Source organism: Schistocerca piceifrons, chromosome X, assembly GCF_021461385.2.
Source record: "Schistocerca piceifrons isolate TAMUIC-IGC-003096 chromosome X, iqSchPice1.1, whole genome shotgun sequence".
NCBI lineage: Eukaryota > Metazoa > Arthropoda > Insecta > Orthoptera > Acrididae > Schistocerca > Schistocerca piceifrons.
The window spans coordinates 671,792,263-671,809,163 of NC_060149.1; the positions used below are offsets into that span (position 1 = coordinate 671,792,263).

At 44.5% G+C, this 16,901-nt stretch overlaps 1 protein-coding gene across 1 annotated transcript in view; it reads left to right on the plus strand.

Annotated features, from left to right (window-relative positions):
• The first annotated feature begins 941 nt into the window (after positions 1–941).
• LOC124722667 overlaps positions 942–16,901 on the plus strand; it is a 625,281-nt gene continuing 609,321 nt past the window's right edge. The window contains exon 1 of the mRNA XM_047247812.1: positions 942–1,041. Coding sequence (XP_047103768.1) covers positions 966–1,041 — 76 coding nt within the window. The 5' untranslated portion in view covers positions 942–965. The remainder of the gene's footprint in view (positions 1,042–16,901) is intronic.

Below are 16,901 nucleotides of genomic sequence, written 5' to 3' on the forward strand. Positions count from 1 at the left end.
GAAACCATCCGGGAAATTTCTTTAAACGATTTAAGGGAGTCAAAAGCAGATAAAGCTGAATGGCCGGGCGGGCATTTATACCGCCGTCCTTCCGAATGCGACTCCAGTGCGACGGCTTGCTCGGTGGTTCATTGTCGTGCTGAAATATCTACATATCTACATGTCTCTTTGTCCTCACTACGAAATATACACTGCATCACTCATTCCTTTTGTCTGTGGAGAAAGCTAGATGCATTATTCCACGGCATATATTACAACCCTACCTATTATGGTGGTGACAGCAAAGGTGATGTTCTGTTTCGATGCTCTACTTGTCAAGTAAAATGAGTGGAAGTACTGTAAACTCAGGGTCTTTAATCAACTGTCACAGTCTCATATGCAGAACACAGACTACAGATTAAAACAAACGGCTAATTGTTGCCTTAACGATTCTTTCACGGAAAGAAGGAAGATAAAGGTTTAACTTCCCATTGTCGACGTGGTCAGTAGAGACGAAACAGAAGCTCGAATTGGGGAATAATAGGGAAGTAAATCGGCAACATAAACGTTATCTTATTGATACGATTACCATCTTACCCGAAAAAGCGTGCAGCGTAGGTGTGTAACCAGATTTTGTTAGTAAGTTCCTGTCATGCTTACTTCATGCTTCATTTTTAATAGCACGACATGACCTAATTGGAATGAAAATACTGACAATTGTTAGATAAGTACCACTGTTGTGGCAATGTTTATGAGAGATGATGTGAAAGATTTTCAGTCAACACATTAGCCCACAATCTCAATTTTAGTATTTTATGAGCTCATGAACAACTGTGTAATCATTCCGTATAATCTTTTTGAGTTGAAACTGCCCTTTAATTGAGAAGTGTTTTGTATCTTTGTTCAAAATGTGAGGTTTCAAACAGTGTATAATTTTTTTTTATTTTCGCTTCATTTGTTACAGGCTTCTGGATGAGCTGAATGCAATGCAGTTGGTTCCCTTCGTGGCCACGACGCTGGTCGTGGCGCTAGTGTGGCCCTTGCTAGCTGCCCGTCAAGACGGTAAGTTGATTTCGCTAGAATCCGTGGTGATTCCTCTCGACGTATAAACTGCTATCTCTGAGAAGAGACGCTAATAGCCCGCGTTAATTACTGATCTTGTGGCGGCATGGAAATTCTGTAATCATGCCAGCGAAGGATCTCGTTGCTGATGAGCAGCTCTAATTAAAAAATGGCGCTCTCCTGTTACCTCCCACACTACAAGTCTGTTTCCAGAATTCTTTATCTGTACCACACAATTTTTAGAATTGTATTGTCAGCAACACAATATATATGCTGAAGTAATAAAAAAACTAAAAATTTTGCTCCATTGCCCGTAGCCCAATGACGGCAGAAAGAGTTTTAAAGTTGAGATAATCATAGTTTGCTAATTTTTTAGGCCTAACAAAGATATTATTGGGTTGCGTGCTTTCCTGAATTTCCAGGTCTCAAAATCACTAAAGCTTACTTAGGCACACACAAAAGCTGTGAAAATTGACGGTGTTCCAACTTGTGGGCAGTTGCAATTACGATCTGTCGTATTCTCTCGGTTTTTTCATTCCGACGGATAACAAAGCTGTGATATCGATACGTTGTACATCCAGTTACGTACCCTAAATACGACGCTAGGAGTTAAACGTTTGGGGTGGCGTTTGGTCACGTAGTGTAGCAAGACGCCATACGGGGTGTGGTCGAGGGAGTCTATTGTACCACTACCACTTTTCGACTTCCTTTTCCATTCGCAAACGGAGTACTTCAAAGACGATCATCGGTACGTCATTCGTACAAGCAAAAATTTCTCTTATTGTTGGGGAAAATTGCCATTGCTGCTGCAGTTCCTGGGAGGAATTTATGTGTTCCAGAATGAATTCTTCACTCTGTAACGGATTGTACTTCGCTTTCAAATTCATCGACGATTTCAAACTGAGTTTGGGACCAACACTCGAATACGCAATCCTGCTTTCCACAGGCAGTGCTCTGACCAGTTGAGCTAACCAGACACGACCGAAATGGTGCCAGTACCTCTATCTTACTTTCTAAACTTGGCAGAAACTCTACTGCATTCATTGCTTGACTAGTACTCCTGTCAAAAAGGATATTGCGGACATGAAGCTAAGCCATATCCTATGGGCAGCGGGTGTTTTCCAAGATCAGTCTTTGACTCTGTAGCGTGTTTTGCAATTTCGTAACAGATTTAAACTGTGAGCAGCATCGGATAAGAGAATTACCCTCGGAACACAAAGTTTCGGGATCGAATTCTAGTGTAGCACAGAGTTTTAATTTCTCAGGGCGTTTAAAGTTAGATGTTTCATAACTCGTCTTGGAAGGTTGCTATTTTTCTTTCCTAAATTAAATTTGCGTTTAGATAAATCAAGGGCATTGTAATTATCATTATTTACTGTTAATTTTGAGAAAACTTTCCGCGCTGAGAGACATGCCAGATGCAATACGTTAGGGAGATTGGAGGGGATTGTTTCCTTCCACGGTAACACCGTTGTAAAATGTAGTCGAATAACTTCCCATCAGTCTTAAGCCACATTTCACACTCTTAGCATTCTCTCCATATCGTAAGCACCATCTTAAAGTTCATTTACAGAATTCACGAGAAAAAGACAATAATACTTCAGCAACTTTAAAAGACGTCCAGTATTGAACGTCATTGTTGGCAATATTACCACAAAGTAGAAGTTATTTCTGACTTTTCATTAAACAGTGAACGTTTTCCCATCAGATCAAGTCAAAATTGGCTTGCCTACCTTGTGTTCCACAAGTTTCTGTCCAACGCAAGCAAGGAAGAGCTCATAGACCACACAACGTGTTTCTCACTTGTAGACGCAATTCACACTGGTCTCGTCGCACGTACCAAGCAAATTGTCATCTTGGTTAAGGGCCTGCACTCCCATTCAGCTGGAGTGGTATTCAGATTCAGATTAAAGTTTCTTAAATACCAGGATGATTCCGCTGAAAATAAATGGAAATTACTCCTTCTCAATAGTGTTCTTCGAGAGCTTGTGTTCCATCACCAGTGACTTTTCGACGTGTCCGTGATCCTCCTTTCTTTTCTTTTCTTTAGTCGGATGTCTTTAGCTAGCACCTCCAAAGCTTAGATGTACAAGGGTCTTTCAGTAAGTAATACCGCACAATTTTTTCTCAGAACATATTTACTGTCAAGAGTTAGAATTTCGTGACAGCATCAATCAGCATTTCTTCTACATGCGCAATTTCCCTATATACACTCCTGGAAATTGAAATAAGAACACCGTGAATTCATTGTCCCAGGAAGGGGAAACTTTATTGACACATTCCTGGGGTCAGATACATCACATGATCACACTGACAGAACCACAGGCACATAGACACAGGCAACAGAGCATGCACAATGTCGGCACTAGTACAGTGTATATCCACCTTTCGCAGCAATGCAGGCTGCTATTCTCCCATGGAGACGATCGTAGAGATGCTGGATGTAGTCCTGTGGAACGGCTTGCCATGCCATTTCCACCTGGCGCCTCAGTTGGACCAGCGTTCGTGCTGGACGTGCAGACCGCGTGAGACGACGCTTCATCCAGTCCCAAACATGCTCAATGGGGGACAGATCCGGAGATCTTGCTGGCCAGGGTAGTTGACTTACACCTTATAGAGCACGTTGGGTGGCACGGGATACATGCGGACGTGCATTGTCCTGTTGGAACAGCAAGTTCCCTTGCCGGTCTAGGAATGGTAGAACGATGGGTTCGATGACGGTTTGGATGTACCGTGCACTATTCAGTGTCCCCTCGACGATCACCAGTGGTGTACGGCCAGTGTAGGAGATCGCTCCCCACACCATGATGCCGGGTGTTGGCCCTGTGTGCCTCGGTCGTATGCAGTCCTGATTGTGGCGCTCACCTGCACGGCGCCAAACACGCATACGACCATCATTGGCACCAAGGCAGAAGCGACTCTCATCGCTGAAGACGACACGTCTCCATTCGTCCCTCCATTCACGCTTGTCGCGACACCACTGGAGGCGGGCTGCACGATGTTGGGGCGTGAGCGGAAGACGGCCTAACGGCGTGCGGGACCGTAGCCCAGCTTCATGGAGACGGTTGCGAATGGTCCTCGCCGATACCCCAGGAGCAACAGTGTCCTTAATTTGCTGGGAAGTGGCGGTGCGGTCCCCTACGGCACTGCGTAGGATCCTACGGTCTTCGCGTGCATCCGTGCGTCGCTGCGGTCCGGTCCCAGGTCGACGGGCACGTGCACCTTCCGCCGACCACTGGCGACAACATCGATGTACTCTGGAGACCTCACGCCCCACGTGTTGAGCAATTCGGCGGTACGTCCACCCGGCCTCCCGCATGCCCACTATACGCCCTCGCTCAAAGTCCGTCAACTGCACATACGGTTCACGTCCACGCTGTCGCGGCATGCTACCAGTGTTAAAGACTGCGATGGAGCTCCGTATGCCACGGCAAACTGGCTGACACTGACGGCGGCGGTGCACAAATGCTGCGCAGCTAGCGCCATTCGACGGCCAACACCGCGGTTCCTGGTGTGTCCGCTGTGCCGTGCGTGTGATCATTGCTTGTACAGCCCTCTCGCAGTGTCCGGAGCAAGTATGGTGGGTCTGACACACCGGTGTCAATGTGTTCTTTTTTCCATTTCCAGGAGTGTAGTTTCAATCACGTTCTAGGGCGTTTCTTTCGCCAGCGCTGTATAAGAGCATGTATTTCCTGTTGATAAAAGTTTTTGTTCTGGCTTCGTAGCCATGTTTTCACAGCATGAACTGCGCTCTCATCATCCTCAAAGCGTGACCTGCGTAGAGAATCCGCATCGTCTGACACTCCAAGTGAACACCGACTACAGAAGTGGTGATCCTGATGGAACTCAGTGGAGTAAGACACAGCCAACATGCAGCAGAATTAGAGTACACAGCGTCATGCGAATTCCACCTGAATCAGTAACAAGTAGTGTAACTGTCACTCTAACAATGCCATTTGTTCTCGTTTAGAAGGTGAGCGCATTGCTAGTATAAAGGGAAAAAAAAAACTCGCAGAACGCTACCTTTGAGGAAACGAATGCATTTTATGGAATCTGATCAGCCAAAAAATCTAGTAAAGACACTAATAAAGCTCTTGGGAGGACCCTCAACAAATATTACAGTAGACAATTTTTCACAGGTGTTCGGTTGTTTCAAAATATATTGCAGGGAAGGATTGTAGCAGTGGGAATTTCGAGACAAAACAACAAGTAAATTTCACCAGAAATGACGGCTTTCAAATCTAGAGCTGTTTCATCCTCATCACACCGTTCTGAAGACCATTTTACAACTATAGGCCATTTACCCAAAAAGAACAGATGTGTCATACTGCTCCGTTCTCTGCACCACTGTGCCACAGTAGATAAAGGTCGTAAAAAGCAGCCAGAGATAATTCTGTTCAATAATAAAACTAAGTCAAGAGCTGACGTAAAATACAGTCAAAAGAGACTTATGCACATATGTAACAGATGCAACACCCATAACTAATTTGTGTTTATTTTCACTGGAACATCCCAAACTACTATGAAGGCAGATCTGATGAAAGGTAAATATTCCTCAAGGAATCAGGACAAGAAGTGGAACGTTCTTATGTGGAGAAGAGGGGCAACAACCCACGACTCCAAAAGAATCTTCTAAAAGCAATGGCACGTTGTGGAGTTACTCGCCAACAGCCAAAGATGATACGAAGTGGAAGATCACCAAAAACAACATGTTCCATGTGCCCACAAATGTTAGACAGAAGTGACCAAACATGTAGCAAACGCACAAGAAATATTTGCAAAAACATAGGCAAATAATTTGTGAAGTAGGCATTTTTCATGAGGAGAATTTCTAGTGTATGTCCAGTAAAATTCGAAGTTTGCTGTTTAATCTCAATAAATTATAATGTAATTCGTGATATTGTATTTCACATAGTAAAATGAAGGTCATAATATAATAATAAATAATCTCTTATTCATTCTGTGCCATCAAACCCATCATAATTTCATAATATTGTTTTAATAATAGCTTTTTTTTATTTCTTCTGAGGTGGGGGTCTCGTTATCCTTCTCATGAATTTTTATGAGTCCAGCCACTCATTCATCCAAGGGTTAAAAACTGTAAAATTGGCATTTGTGTAAATTTTTTCTCACAATTTTGTGAATTTTAATTGGCTAAAATTGAAAATTAAATCGTTTTGTTTGCCTGGTCTTCTTGCTACGAAACAACTGTGCTTGCAAGGGGTAAGTTTAGCACGAATTGTAAAAGTAAGTAGGTTTTGCATAAGCTTTACATTAAGTCTCGCGGAAAAGTTTAAATTAAAAATGTTAACGAAATTGCAGACTGTGACGATGGCGTAATAGCCCAGTCAATGAAAATAAAGAAAGGTTGAATGTGGGAATATTCGTGTAGTCGCAAATATTTGTACGGTACTATGAGGGAGGGCCATGAACAAAATATTACAAACATAAACCCTGATAGGCAGGGTGACGGGTGGATTGGAAGGGGGGTGGGGGGAGTGTGGCGGTAAGGTTGCGTTTGAAGGTCAGTTGTGCAAGTTTTCTTGAATAACTCAGCAACTGCGGCCACTGGTGGAAACTTATCCCAGTAGAAAACTAAATTAAATTAAATCAAATCTTATACAAAAAAGGCAGTGCTCATTTTCTCTCTTGGAGTAATAGTTTGCGCGAAGAGGATTAGAAAATATTGAAAATCTCGAATGACGTGTGTGCGCTGTAGCTTAGATGGTTTTCGTAGGCATATTCGAGATAGTTTCCCAACTTGACAGGTGACAAGTGTCCTGCATCAAATTGTTAGGCACGTCTTCATCTGCATCACTGTTTCACGTTGTAAACAGTTACTCTTTACACCTAGTATAATGTCTATCGTATCTGGCACTGATCCCATACTGACGAACAGTGCCGGCCTGAGTGGCCGTGCGGTTCTAGGCGCTACAGTCTGGAGCCGAGCGACCGCTACGGTCGCAGGTTCGAATCGTCCCTCGGGCATGGATGTGTGTGATGTCCTTAGGTTAGTTAGGTTTAATTAGTTCTAAGTTCGAGGCGACTGATGACCTCAGAAGTTAAGTCGCATATTGCTCAGAGCCATTTGAACCATTTGACGAACAGTATTCAAGTATTGGTCGGATGAGGATTTCGTAAGCTATCTCCTTTGTCAGTGCGTATTCATCTACATACGCTGAAGCGCCAAAGAAACTGGTGTAGGCATGCGTATTTAAATACAGAGGCATGTAAACAGGCAGAATACGACTTTGCGGTTGACAACGCCTATACAAGACAACAAGTGTCTGGCGCAGTTAGATCGGTTACTGCTGCTACAACGACAGGTTATCAAGATTTAATTGAGTTTGTACATGGTGTTACAGACGGCGCACGAGCGATGGAACACAGCAACTACGAGGTAGCGATGTTGTGGCGACTTCCCCGTACGACCATTTCACGAGTATAATGTGAATATCAGTAATCCGGTAAAACATCTAATCTCCGACATCGCTGCGGCTGGAAAAAGATCCTGCAAGGACGGGACTAACAACGACTGAAGTAAATCGTTGAACATGACAGAAGTGCAGCCCTTCCGCACAGCCTGTATGTCAGCAGGGCACTGTTCAAACTGGTGGAGACTCTGCAGTGGTGTGGGGCATGTGTAGTTGGAGTGACATGGGACCCCAGATACGTCTAGATGCAACTCTGACAGGTGATACGTACGCAAGCATCCTGTATGACCACCTGCATCCATTCATGTCTATTATGCATTGCGATGGACTTGGAAATTTCCAGCAAGACAATGCGACAGCCCACACGTCCATAATTGCTGCAGAGTTGCTCCAGAAACACTCTTCTGAGTTTAAACCCTTCTTCTGACCACCAAACTCCCCACAAATGAACATTATTGAGGATATCAGGGATGCCTTGCAACGTGATGTTCAGTAGAGATCTCCACCGCCTCGTAGTCTTGCGGATTTAAGGACAGCCCTGCAGGATTCATGGTGACAGTTCCCTCCAGCACTACTTTAGACAATAGTCGAGTGCATGTTACGTCATGTTGCGGCACTTCTGCGTGCTCGCGGGGGCCCTACACGATATTAGGCAGATGTACCAGTTTCTTTGGCTCTTCAGCGTAAATGCGTAAGTCGACTAGACAGCGAACGATTCGCTGTAATTGTGTACCCACGTGTGTGGTGGTGTGTATAATTAATATGAACATAACAACCCAACAAGGACTCAAAGTTATTCGTAAATTAAACTAATGAATGCTACTCCAAAATCGTGGTGAGTAAATTAATTGTTTTATTTTTCAATGCAAATGCAGCGTTCTGGCTGCACAGTGTAAGCTAAAAGGTCAAGAAGTAATTTAAAAAATGAATAATAAAACAGCAGCATTCAAAATACAGTCGACCTAGTCTTACTAACGATAAATATGCATGGTGGGAAACCAAAAATAAAGTAATTTTTTCATCTTTCTGACAGACCAAATTATTTGTGAAAGATCGTACGATGAGAAATCCTGTGGAAGGAAATAATTTGTGAATTCTTTTGTTCCTGTACTGAATATTTGACCTCTGATTTGTATTACTCTGGACGCCGATGAGTTCCATTAGCAGCTCGTTAGAGCCGAGGGGGCTAGCTAATGCACATAAAGGCAATGCGTGCAGCTCCCCGCAGGCTTCTCAGCACACCTCATCGCCCGTCTATCCATCCATTCCTCTCAACCCCTTCTCTATCTCACTTCCTTTCCAATTACCTCTCCTTATTCTGGTATCATTTTTGCTTGCCAATAACAATACATAATAAAACAAATATACCGAATTGTTATTTTGTTGCCATGTTGCATGTTGACTTTACGTAACTGAATTGCTCAAAATGGCTCTGAGCACTATAAGACTTAACATCTGTGGTCATCAGTCCCCTAGAACTTAGAACTACTTAAACCTAACTAACCTAAGAACATCACACACATACATGCCCGAGGCAGGATTCGAACCTGCGACCGTAGCGGTCACGCGGTTCCAGACTGAAGCGCCTAGAACCGCATGGGCACACCAGCCGGTTCTGAATTGCTCAAAAACGGTTTTGAACTACCCTCATGACTCGCATAACACTTCATTTCTTAGGTCGCAATCTCTTTCTCAGTCCTCTTTTCACGACAGTAAATCACAACAAACAGCCACCAATGTAGTGGATGTAAAAGTAAATCTATATTCCACTAGGAGTATAGATTTAGCAATATAGATTTACTTCGGTGTCTCCTATCGTTCAGCTAGTGAGCGCTGTTCTGTAAACCGACATGCCTCTTGAGGGGTGATTTTCAGCTTAGACGGTGCTTGCATTGACAGAATTTACGGCGAGAAGATTTAGCATCACGGAAGTTATTCTCCTTAATGGCGTCCACCACATCGACGTCAATCGAACATTCAACGGTATCTTGAGTCACAAAACATCGATGAACTGTTGCTCGCGCTCAAGAAACTAGTTGATAACCACTACTAACATACACGGTCAACTGACATTAATGTGACCACCGCCTATGCTCGACGTGAACGTGCGATAACTACTCATAGGCAGCAGGTGGCACCACTAGCAGCGGAAAAAAAATGGCTCTGACCACTATGGGACTTAACTTCTAAGGTCATCTGTCCCCTAGAACTTAGAACTTCTTAAACCTAACTAACCTAAGGACATCACACACATCCATGCCCGAGGCAGGATTCGAACCTGCGACCGTAGCGGTCGCGCAGTTCCAGACTGAAGCGCCCAGAACCGCTCGGCCCACTAGCAGCGGAAGGTATACAGGGTGAGTCACCTAACATTACCGCTGGGTATATTTTGTAAACCACATCAAATACTGACGAATCCATTCCACAGACCGAACGTGAGGAGAGGGGCTAATGTAATTGTTTAATACTAACCATACAAAAATGCACGGAAGTATGTTTTTTAACACAAACCTACGTTTTTTTAAATGGAACCACGTTAGTTTTGTTAGCACATCTGAACATATAGACAAATACGTAATCAGTGCCGTTTGTTGCATTGTAAAATGTTAATTACATCCGGAGATATTGTAACCTAAAGTTTACGCTTGAAACCTCCGACGTTCAGTTGGGTGTTGTAAGAAACACGGGCCACGGTCGGCGAGCAGCATCTGCAGGGACATGTTTACGATGACGACCGTGTTTACGAGTGTGGCTGTAGTGCACTGTTGTGGTTTGGTCTAGCTGTAGCAGTGTCCGCATGTAGCGCTTGCTGCTATTGTTATTCTGCATTCGTCTCCGCACGCAGACCAACTGCAGTACACCGTGTTACCAGACGTCTGTGATAATGTAGTGTTGTAGGAACTGTGATCATGGTGTACTCGAACTCTACAAGGCGGAGATGATACTCATCTATGGCGAGTGTCGACGAAATGCAGCTGAAGCCTGCACGGTGTATGCAGAACGGTACCCGGACAGAGAGCATCCAACGTGCCGCACATTGCAAAACATCTACCGCCAACTGTATGCAACAGGTATGATCATAGCACGCAAACGGGTCCGTAACAGGCCCGCCACGGGAGAAGCGGGTGCAGTTGGTGTTAGCTGCTGTTGCCATGAACCCACACATGAGTACACGGGACATTGCGAGAGCCGGTGGACTGAGTCAAAGTAGTGTCATGCGCATACTGCATCGTCACCGCTTTCGCCCGTTTCATGTGTCGCTACATCAGCAATTACATGGTGATGACTTTAATCATCGAGTGCAATTCTGTCAATGGGCATTAACAGAGAATGCGTTGCAGTTCTACCTGTTTACCGATGAAGCGGGTCTCACAAACCACGGGGCAGTGAATCTATGGAACATGCATTACTGGTCGGTGGACAATCCTCGCTGGCTCAGACAGGTAGAGCGACAGCGACCGTGGACTGTAAATGTATGGTGCGGAATCATTGGCGACCACCTCATTGGTTCTCACTTCATTTCAGGGGCCCAAACAGCTGCAACATACATCGCGTTTGTACAGAATGATCTGCCAACGTTGCTCGAAAATGTCCCACTGGAAACGCGTCGACGTATGTGGTATCAGCATGATGGTGCACCTGCACATTCCGCAATTAACACTAGGCTGACCCTTGACAGGATGTTTGACGGGCGTTTCATAGGACGTGGAGGACGCATAAATTGGCCAGCCCGTTCTCCTGATCTTACACCTCTGGACTTCTTTCTGTGGGGTACGTTAAAGGAGAATGTGTACCGTGATGTGCCTACAACCCCAGAGGATATGAAACAACGTATTGTGGCAGCCTGCGGTGACATTACACCAGATGTACTGCGGCGTGTACGACATTCATTACGCCAGAGATTGCAATTGTGTGCAGCAAATGATGGCCACCACATTGAACATCTATTGGCCTGACATGTCGGGACACACTCTATTCCACTCCGTAATTGAAAACGGAAACCACGTGTGTACGTGTACCTCACCCCTCATGGTAATGTACATGTGCGTCAGTGAAAAAGACCAATAAAAATGTGTTAGCATGTGGACGTAATGTGCTGTTCCAGTCTCTTCTGTACCTAAGGTCCATTACCGTTCCCTTTGGATCCCTACGTAATTCGGTGCTCTACGATACACACGATCGAACAGCGGAGGAGTGGTACTCAAGCGTCAACTTTAGGTTACAATCTCTCCGCATGTAATTAACATTTTACAATGCAACAAACGGCACTAATTACGTATTTGTTTATATGTTCAGATGTGCTAACAAAACTAAGGGGGTTCCATTTTAAAAAAGGTAGGTTTGTGTTAAAAAACATACTTCCGTGCATTATTGTATGGTTTATATTAACCAATTACACTAGCCCCTCTCCGCACGTTTGGTCTGTGGAATCGACTCGTCAGTATTTGATGTGGTTTACGAAATATATCCAGCGGTAATGTTAGGTGACTCACCCTGTATAATGCGTGTTGGGAGAACGCGCATAACTTTGTCCCAACTCGGACACAGAGAGATTTAACTAACGTTCAGAAGCGGCAAGATCATTGGCTTTAGGACCAAGGATGGTAGAATTTCCGAAAGGGCTAAGTTTTTAAAGTGTTCGCATGCCGCTCTGGCTAAAGTATACCGTGCATGGCAATATGGTGCTATCCAAAACCAACGTCGAGGCAGCTATGGTGCACCGGGGCCCATAGAAGACAGGGATGCAAACGGTTGCGGAGATGTGTACGGGCGAATAGACGTGCAACTGTTGATTAACTGACAGCCCAGATGAACCTTGGGGATGGCAACAGTGTCTCCTAAACGACCGTTCAGCGAACGTTGCTGCGTACAAGCCTCACCCTGGTTCTTGCACCAATGCCGCCTGCCGTTCATCGGCGGCTGTAACACCTTGGTTCAGTTTGCAGTGATAAAAGATATAGAAAAAAGAATTTAAAATTAAGAATATAATTTTTAGAAGGGAAAATAGTGTAGAATCAGAGTTCGGTAATTGCAGATCAAAATTGTAGTATATCAGCAAGTAGTTTAACGTCTAAGTACAGCAAAACCACGGAAGCTCCGTCATGGAGAAGGCAGTGACAAACTCTTGTGATGAAAAACCTATAAAAAAGCCTGATCGTCATTATATTGGAACGTTACGGACATATAGACGACAGAAACTCAAATTATCTGTTGATACGAGTGAATTCAGAGGTACCGGTATTCAGATATTAACGTGTGGACTTTTGAATGTGTCGTGTGCCGTTAGTTGCGAATCTGAACGTAGAGCGCGGGCATATCGACATTGCGGACTATTTAGATTCCTCCAGGCTAGGAACCTTTTAAATAGACCATCATCCATCACCATCTTAATCCTTGAATATAGGCTGAAAGTGAAATACAAGAGTGTTGTACTTATTTCATTTACCTAGTACTAATCAGTGAAGGTTTTACGGAACCAAGCCGGTCGGAGTGGCCGAGCGGTTCTAGGCGCTACAGTCTGGAACCGCGCGACCGCTACAGTCGCAGGTTCGAATCCTGCCTCGGGCATGGATGTATGTGATGTCCTTATGTTAGTTAGGTTTAAGTAGTTCTAAGTTCTAGAGGACTTATGACCTCAGCAAGTGAGTCCCATAGCGCTCAGAGCCATTTTTTTACGGAACCAAAGCTGTTCAGCAGTAGGTCAGCACCATCTAGCGGAAAGCGTAGGCATTATCTAACACGCTAACTGAAGTGAACGTTTACGTGTTTTACGGACTGCTAAATATGAACTTTTGTCACTCTTTGACGTCCCCACTCCCTCCGAAAGGTGGCGCAGACTGTCTTAATCATAAAAGGGGAGAGTTTTAGCCGACCAAACTATTAAATAAAAGCGATATTTACAAGACTCGCAGTAATAGCAAAATACAAGGCCCGCACCTCATCGGAGAGTCTTCGCTGTCACGTCGGGAAGTAAAGCCGGAAAACATACCGACGATACGTATCTACTAACAGACGTCGACGTGGAGTACCTAAACAGGGAACCACAAGAGAGTTGGGGATGCTTCACGACAAAGGCTGGAATTTGCACGGCAGTATCGCAAATGAACGTCCACTGAATGGTGACACGTGGATTTTCAGGCGACAAATGGCCATTGGCCTGTACGGCGCGACATGTCTGAAAGCAAACACCCAGCAACAGTCGTCGGAAGGGTCCAGGCCGGAGGAGGGAGCGTTATGTTCTGGGGAATGTTTTCATGGCATTGCCTGAGTGATCTCGTCATTCTGGAAGGCGCAGTGGATCAACACAAGTATGCACCTACCCCAGGGGATCATGTTCATCCCTACATACAGTTAGTTTTTTCTTGGCACGATGGATACCAGTAGGTCAATGCAACGTGTAACACAGCTCGCAGTGTACGTGTGTGGTTCGAAAAGAGCCAGGATGATTTTACCGTACTCCCCTGAACACCAAACTGTCCGAATTTAATAGGAATAGAGAATCTCTATCGGGCTGTTCGCGCCATGGATCGTCAACCGGAAAACATATCGCAGCCAGCCATGGCACTGGCGTCGGCGTGGCCCCACATTACTCCCGATACCTTCAAGAACATAATGACTCTCTTCGTGCACCTCTCGAAGCGGTCTGCGCTGCAAAAGGTGGTTATTCAAACATTTGACAGTTGGGCACATTAATATTACTGGACTACATGCTATGTTTCGTAGGTACCCCCATGAGAACTCAACTAACCTGCGTCTTTTGGAGGCAACTGGAATGAAGGGCCTGTCTAACCAGACACTTCGCAACCATCCCATGACCAGTGTGGCCTCTAGGCGTCCGTTACTAACGACGTTAAAAATCTTCAGCATCGTGGTAGGTTAATTAAGTGCACAGGCACCTCGAGTGGAACTTGTATCAGTACCGTCGCATTCCCTTAACCGACGAGCGCAGGATTCTTTTCCTGACGGGCGGTCGTCGTTGAAGAGTATGGAGGTGGCCAGATACTGCATGCCGAGATGGATCAAAGCACCTTACAACGCATGGAGTGAAGCAACACGGTAATGAATGTTACACAGCAAGGTATCTCGATTTTACAACTGTGAAAGAATGTGTGATTTCGAATAGAAATTCTTTATTTTGGTCATTATATTGTTTTAATCTAACAGTGAAGTTATTTTCTTAGTTTCAGTCCCCGCACGCTCTGAATTTAGTCCTCACACGTGTGCAGAAACGCAGGTGGTGCACAACATTTTTCACTAGGTTATTACCAGCGGAAAAATGTTCCTACTGGAGCACAAAAAATGCGAATATGCTCTTGTTTATTTAAATTAAAAAACGGTGGCTGAAAAGTGGATTTCCAGCTACCTTCTTTTACCTTTCTCAGCACCTTTAAAATTTTCCAAAAAGCCTTGGGATGAGAGCATATTCACGCTTTTGTTAACATGCAACTCGCCTCAAACTCCCATGAACTCCCCTAACTGTAACTCACTTACACCCACCAGTCTGTCGCTGTAAGTCGCTCATACTCATCCACTTCCAGTTGCCCTATCTCACTCACTCGTTCAACCAAGCTCATTATCTCTTTGTGTCTCTCTGTAATTGTCTCCTGTGCCACAGCCACAATCCCCTTTCTTCTGTCCTACTACTACAGTCACCTCTCACAGTCACTGTGTCCCTCTTTCTCTCTCTTACTGCTACTATCTCATTCCTTCCTTCCCACATCTGCTGTATCTTCTCGCTGTCACTATATCTCTCTTCCTTGTTGTCATTCTCATATACTCTGTCTCTCATAATCACTGGCTATCACTCACTTCAACTCTTTATTTCTCTCTATTACCCCCCTCCCTCCTCCCCCCCTCCCTCCTCCCCCCCCCCCCCACTGTTACCTTTACTCGTTTCCTAGCACTATGTCTCCCTCGCTGTTCCTATAACACAACCACTGTCTACTATCTTCCAATATTTATTACTTTTTCGACTCTTTGCCACTGCCACTATCTTCTGTCGCTCAACAAAAACTGTGTGAATATGTCTGCGTGCCAAAGCCTTTGGGAAAATTCTTAAAGATACTAAGGAAGGTAGAATGAGGCAGCCGGTATCCCACTTTTCAGTCATAGTCTTTTAAATGAACAGGAACATATTCGCATTTTTTGTGCTCCCACAAAAACATTTTCCCTCTGGTTCTCGTCTTTTCCCTGCAGCATCAAGGCATGTACCTCATATGAAAACAAATATGTTGTAAAATTTAGGTACTTTACTTATTTGAAAATAACTGAAATAACTCAAAACTAATTTTACACCTCAGATCCGATTTTACGTGCAAAAAAAAAAAAAAAATTGCATGTTCTTCAGGACAACGGCTTAGGGTTCGCAAATGATAATGGAGACACTTTACATAATATTTCTCCCTACTAAGTCAGTTTATAAACTGCGTGTTCGCCTCACACCAGATTTTACGTGCGTATTTTACGTGTACAAGTAGGGTCAAAAAAATGGTTCAAATGGCTCTGAGCACTATGGGACTCAACATCTTAGGTCATAAGTCCCCTAGAACTTAGAACTACTTAAACCTAACTAACCTAAGGACATCACACACACCCATGACCGAGGCAGGATTCGAACCTGCGACCGTAGCAGTCCCGCGGTTCCAGACTGCAGCGCCAGAACCGCACGGCCACCGCGGCCGGCTCAAGTGGGGTAACTTTGATCCTCTGTATGTAGGAAAGGGATGGAGATATGAAGAAAATTTTCGAGGGCGTTACACATCGGGATATTAGGAATACAGTTTAAAAATTACAGTCGTTTGCTGTGCATAGCAGTTTCCGAATACGCTGCTGGGTTTTGGTACCCAAAAGCCAAATTTTTGTGGTGTTTCTCTATAATAGACAAAGATTTCTGGAAACGGGGAATCGGTCCTCTAAATAAATTCCTAGTGAATGTACGGTTAAAACATGAGCAATTTTCTACCGTTATTTATTATTGAGATTTCCCCTCAGACCGGGATTCACGGGTCGCAGTAGGGTAACTGTGGACTTCTGTATCTTGTAAATGGGTAAAGGTATCAAGTAAATTTTCAAGGTTATTCGAGATCGGAATATCAGAAATATATCGTAATAATTTCAGCCATTTGCTGTTCGTAGCCCGTCTTGGAAACCTCGGCTGGGTTTTGGTCCGCAGGTGACGGCGAAAATACAGTAAAAAACACTTTTTTGGGGTTTTTAAGAGGAACCACCCATGAACTAACGGTGCCTCCATAAATCCTGTGAATCCCACCATAGACATCAAATTAAGAACCAACCGATTTGCTCCATTTGCCTAAGCAAGAGGAAGTATATAACATTCATACTTTGACCCGCCGGCCGGAGTGGCCGTGCGGTTCTAGGCGCTACAGTCTGGAGCCGAGCGACCGGTACGGTCGCAGGTTCGAATCC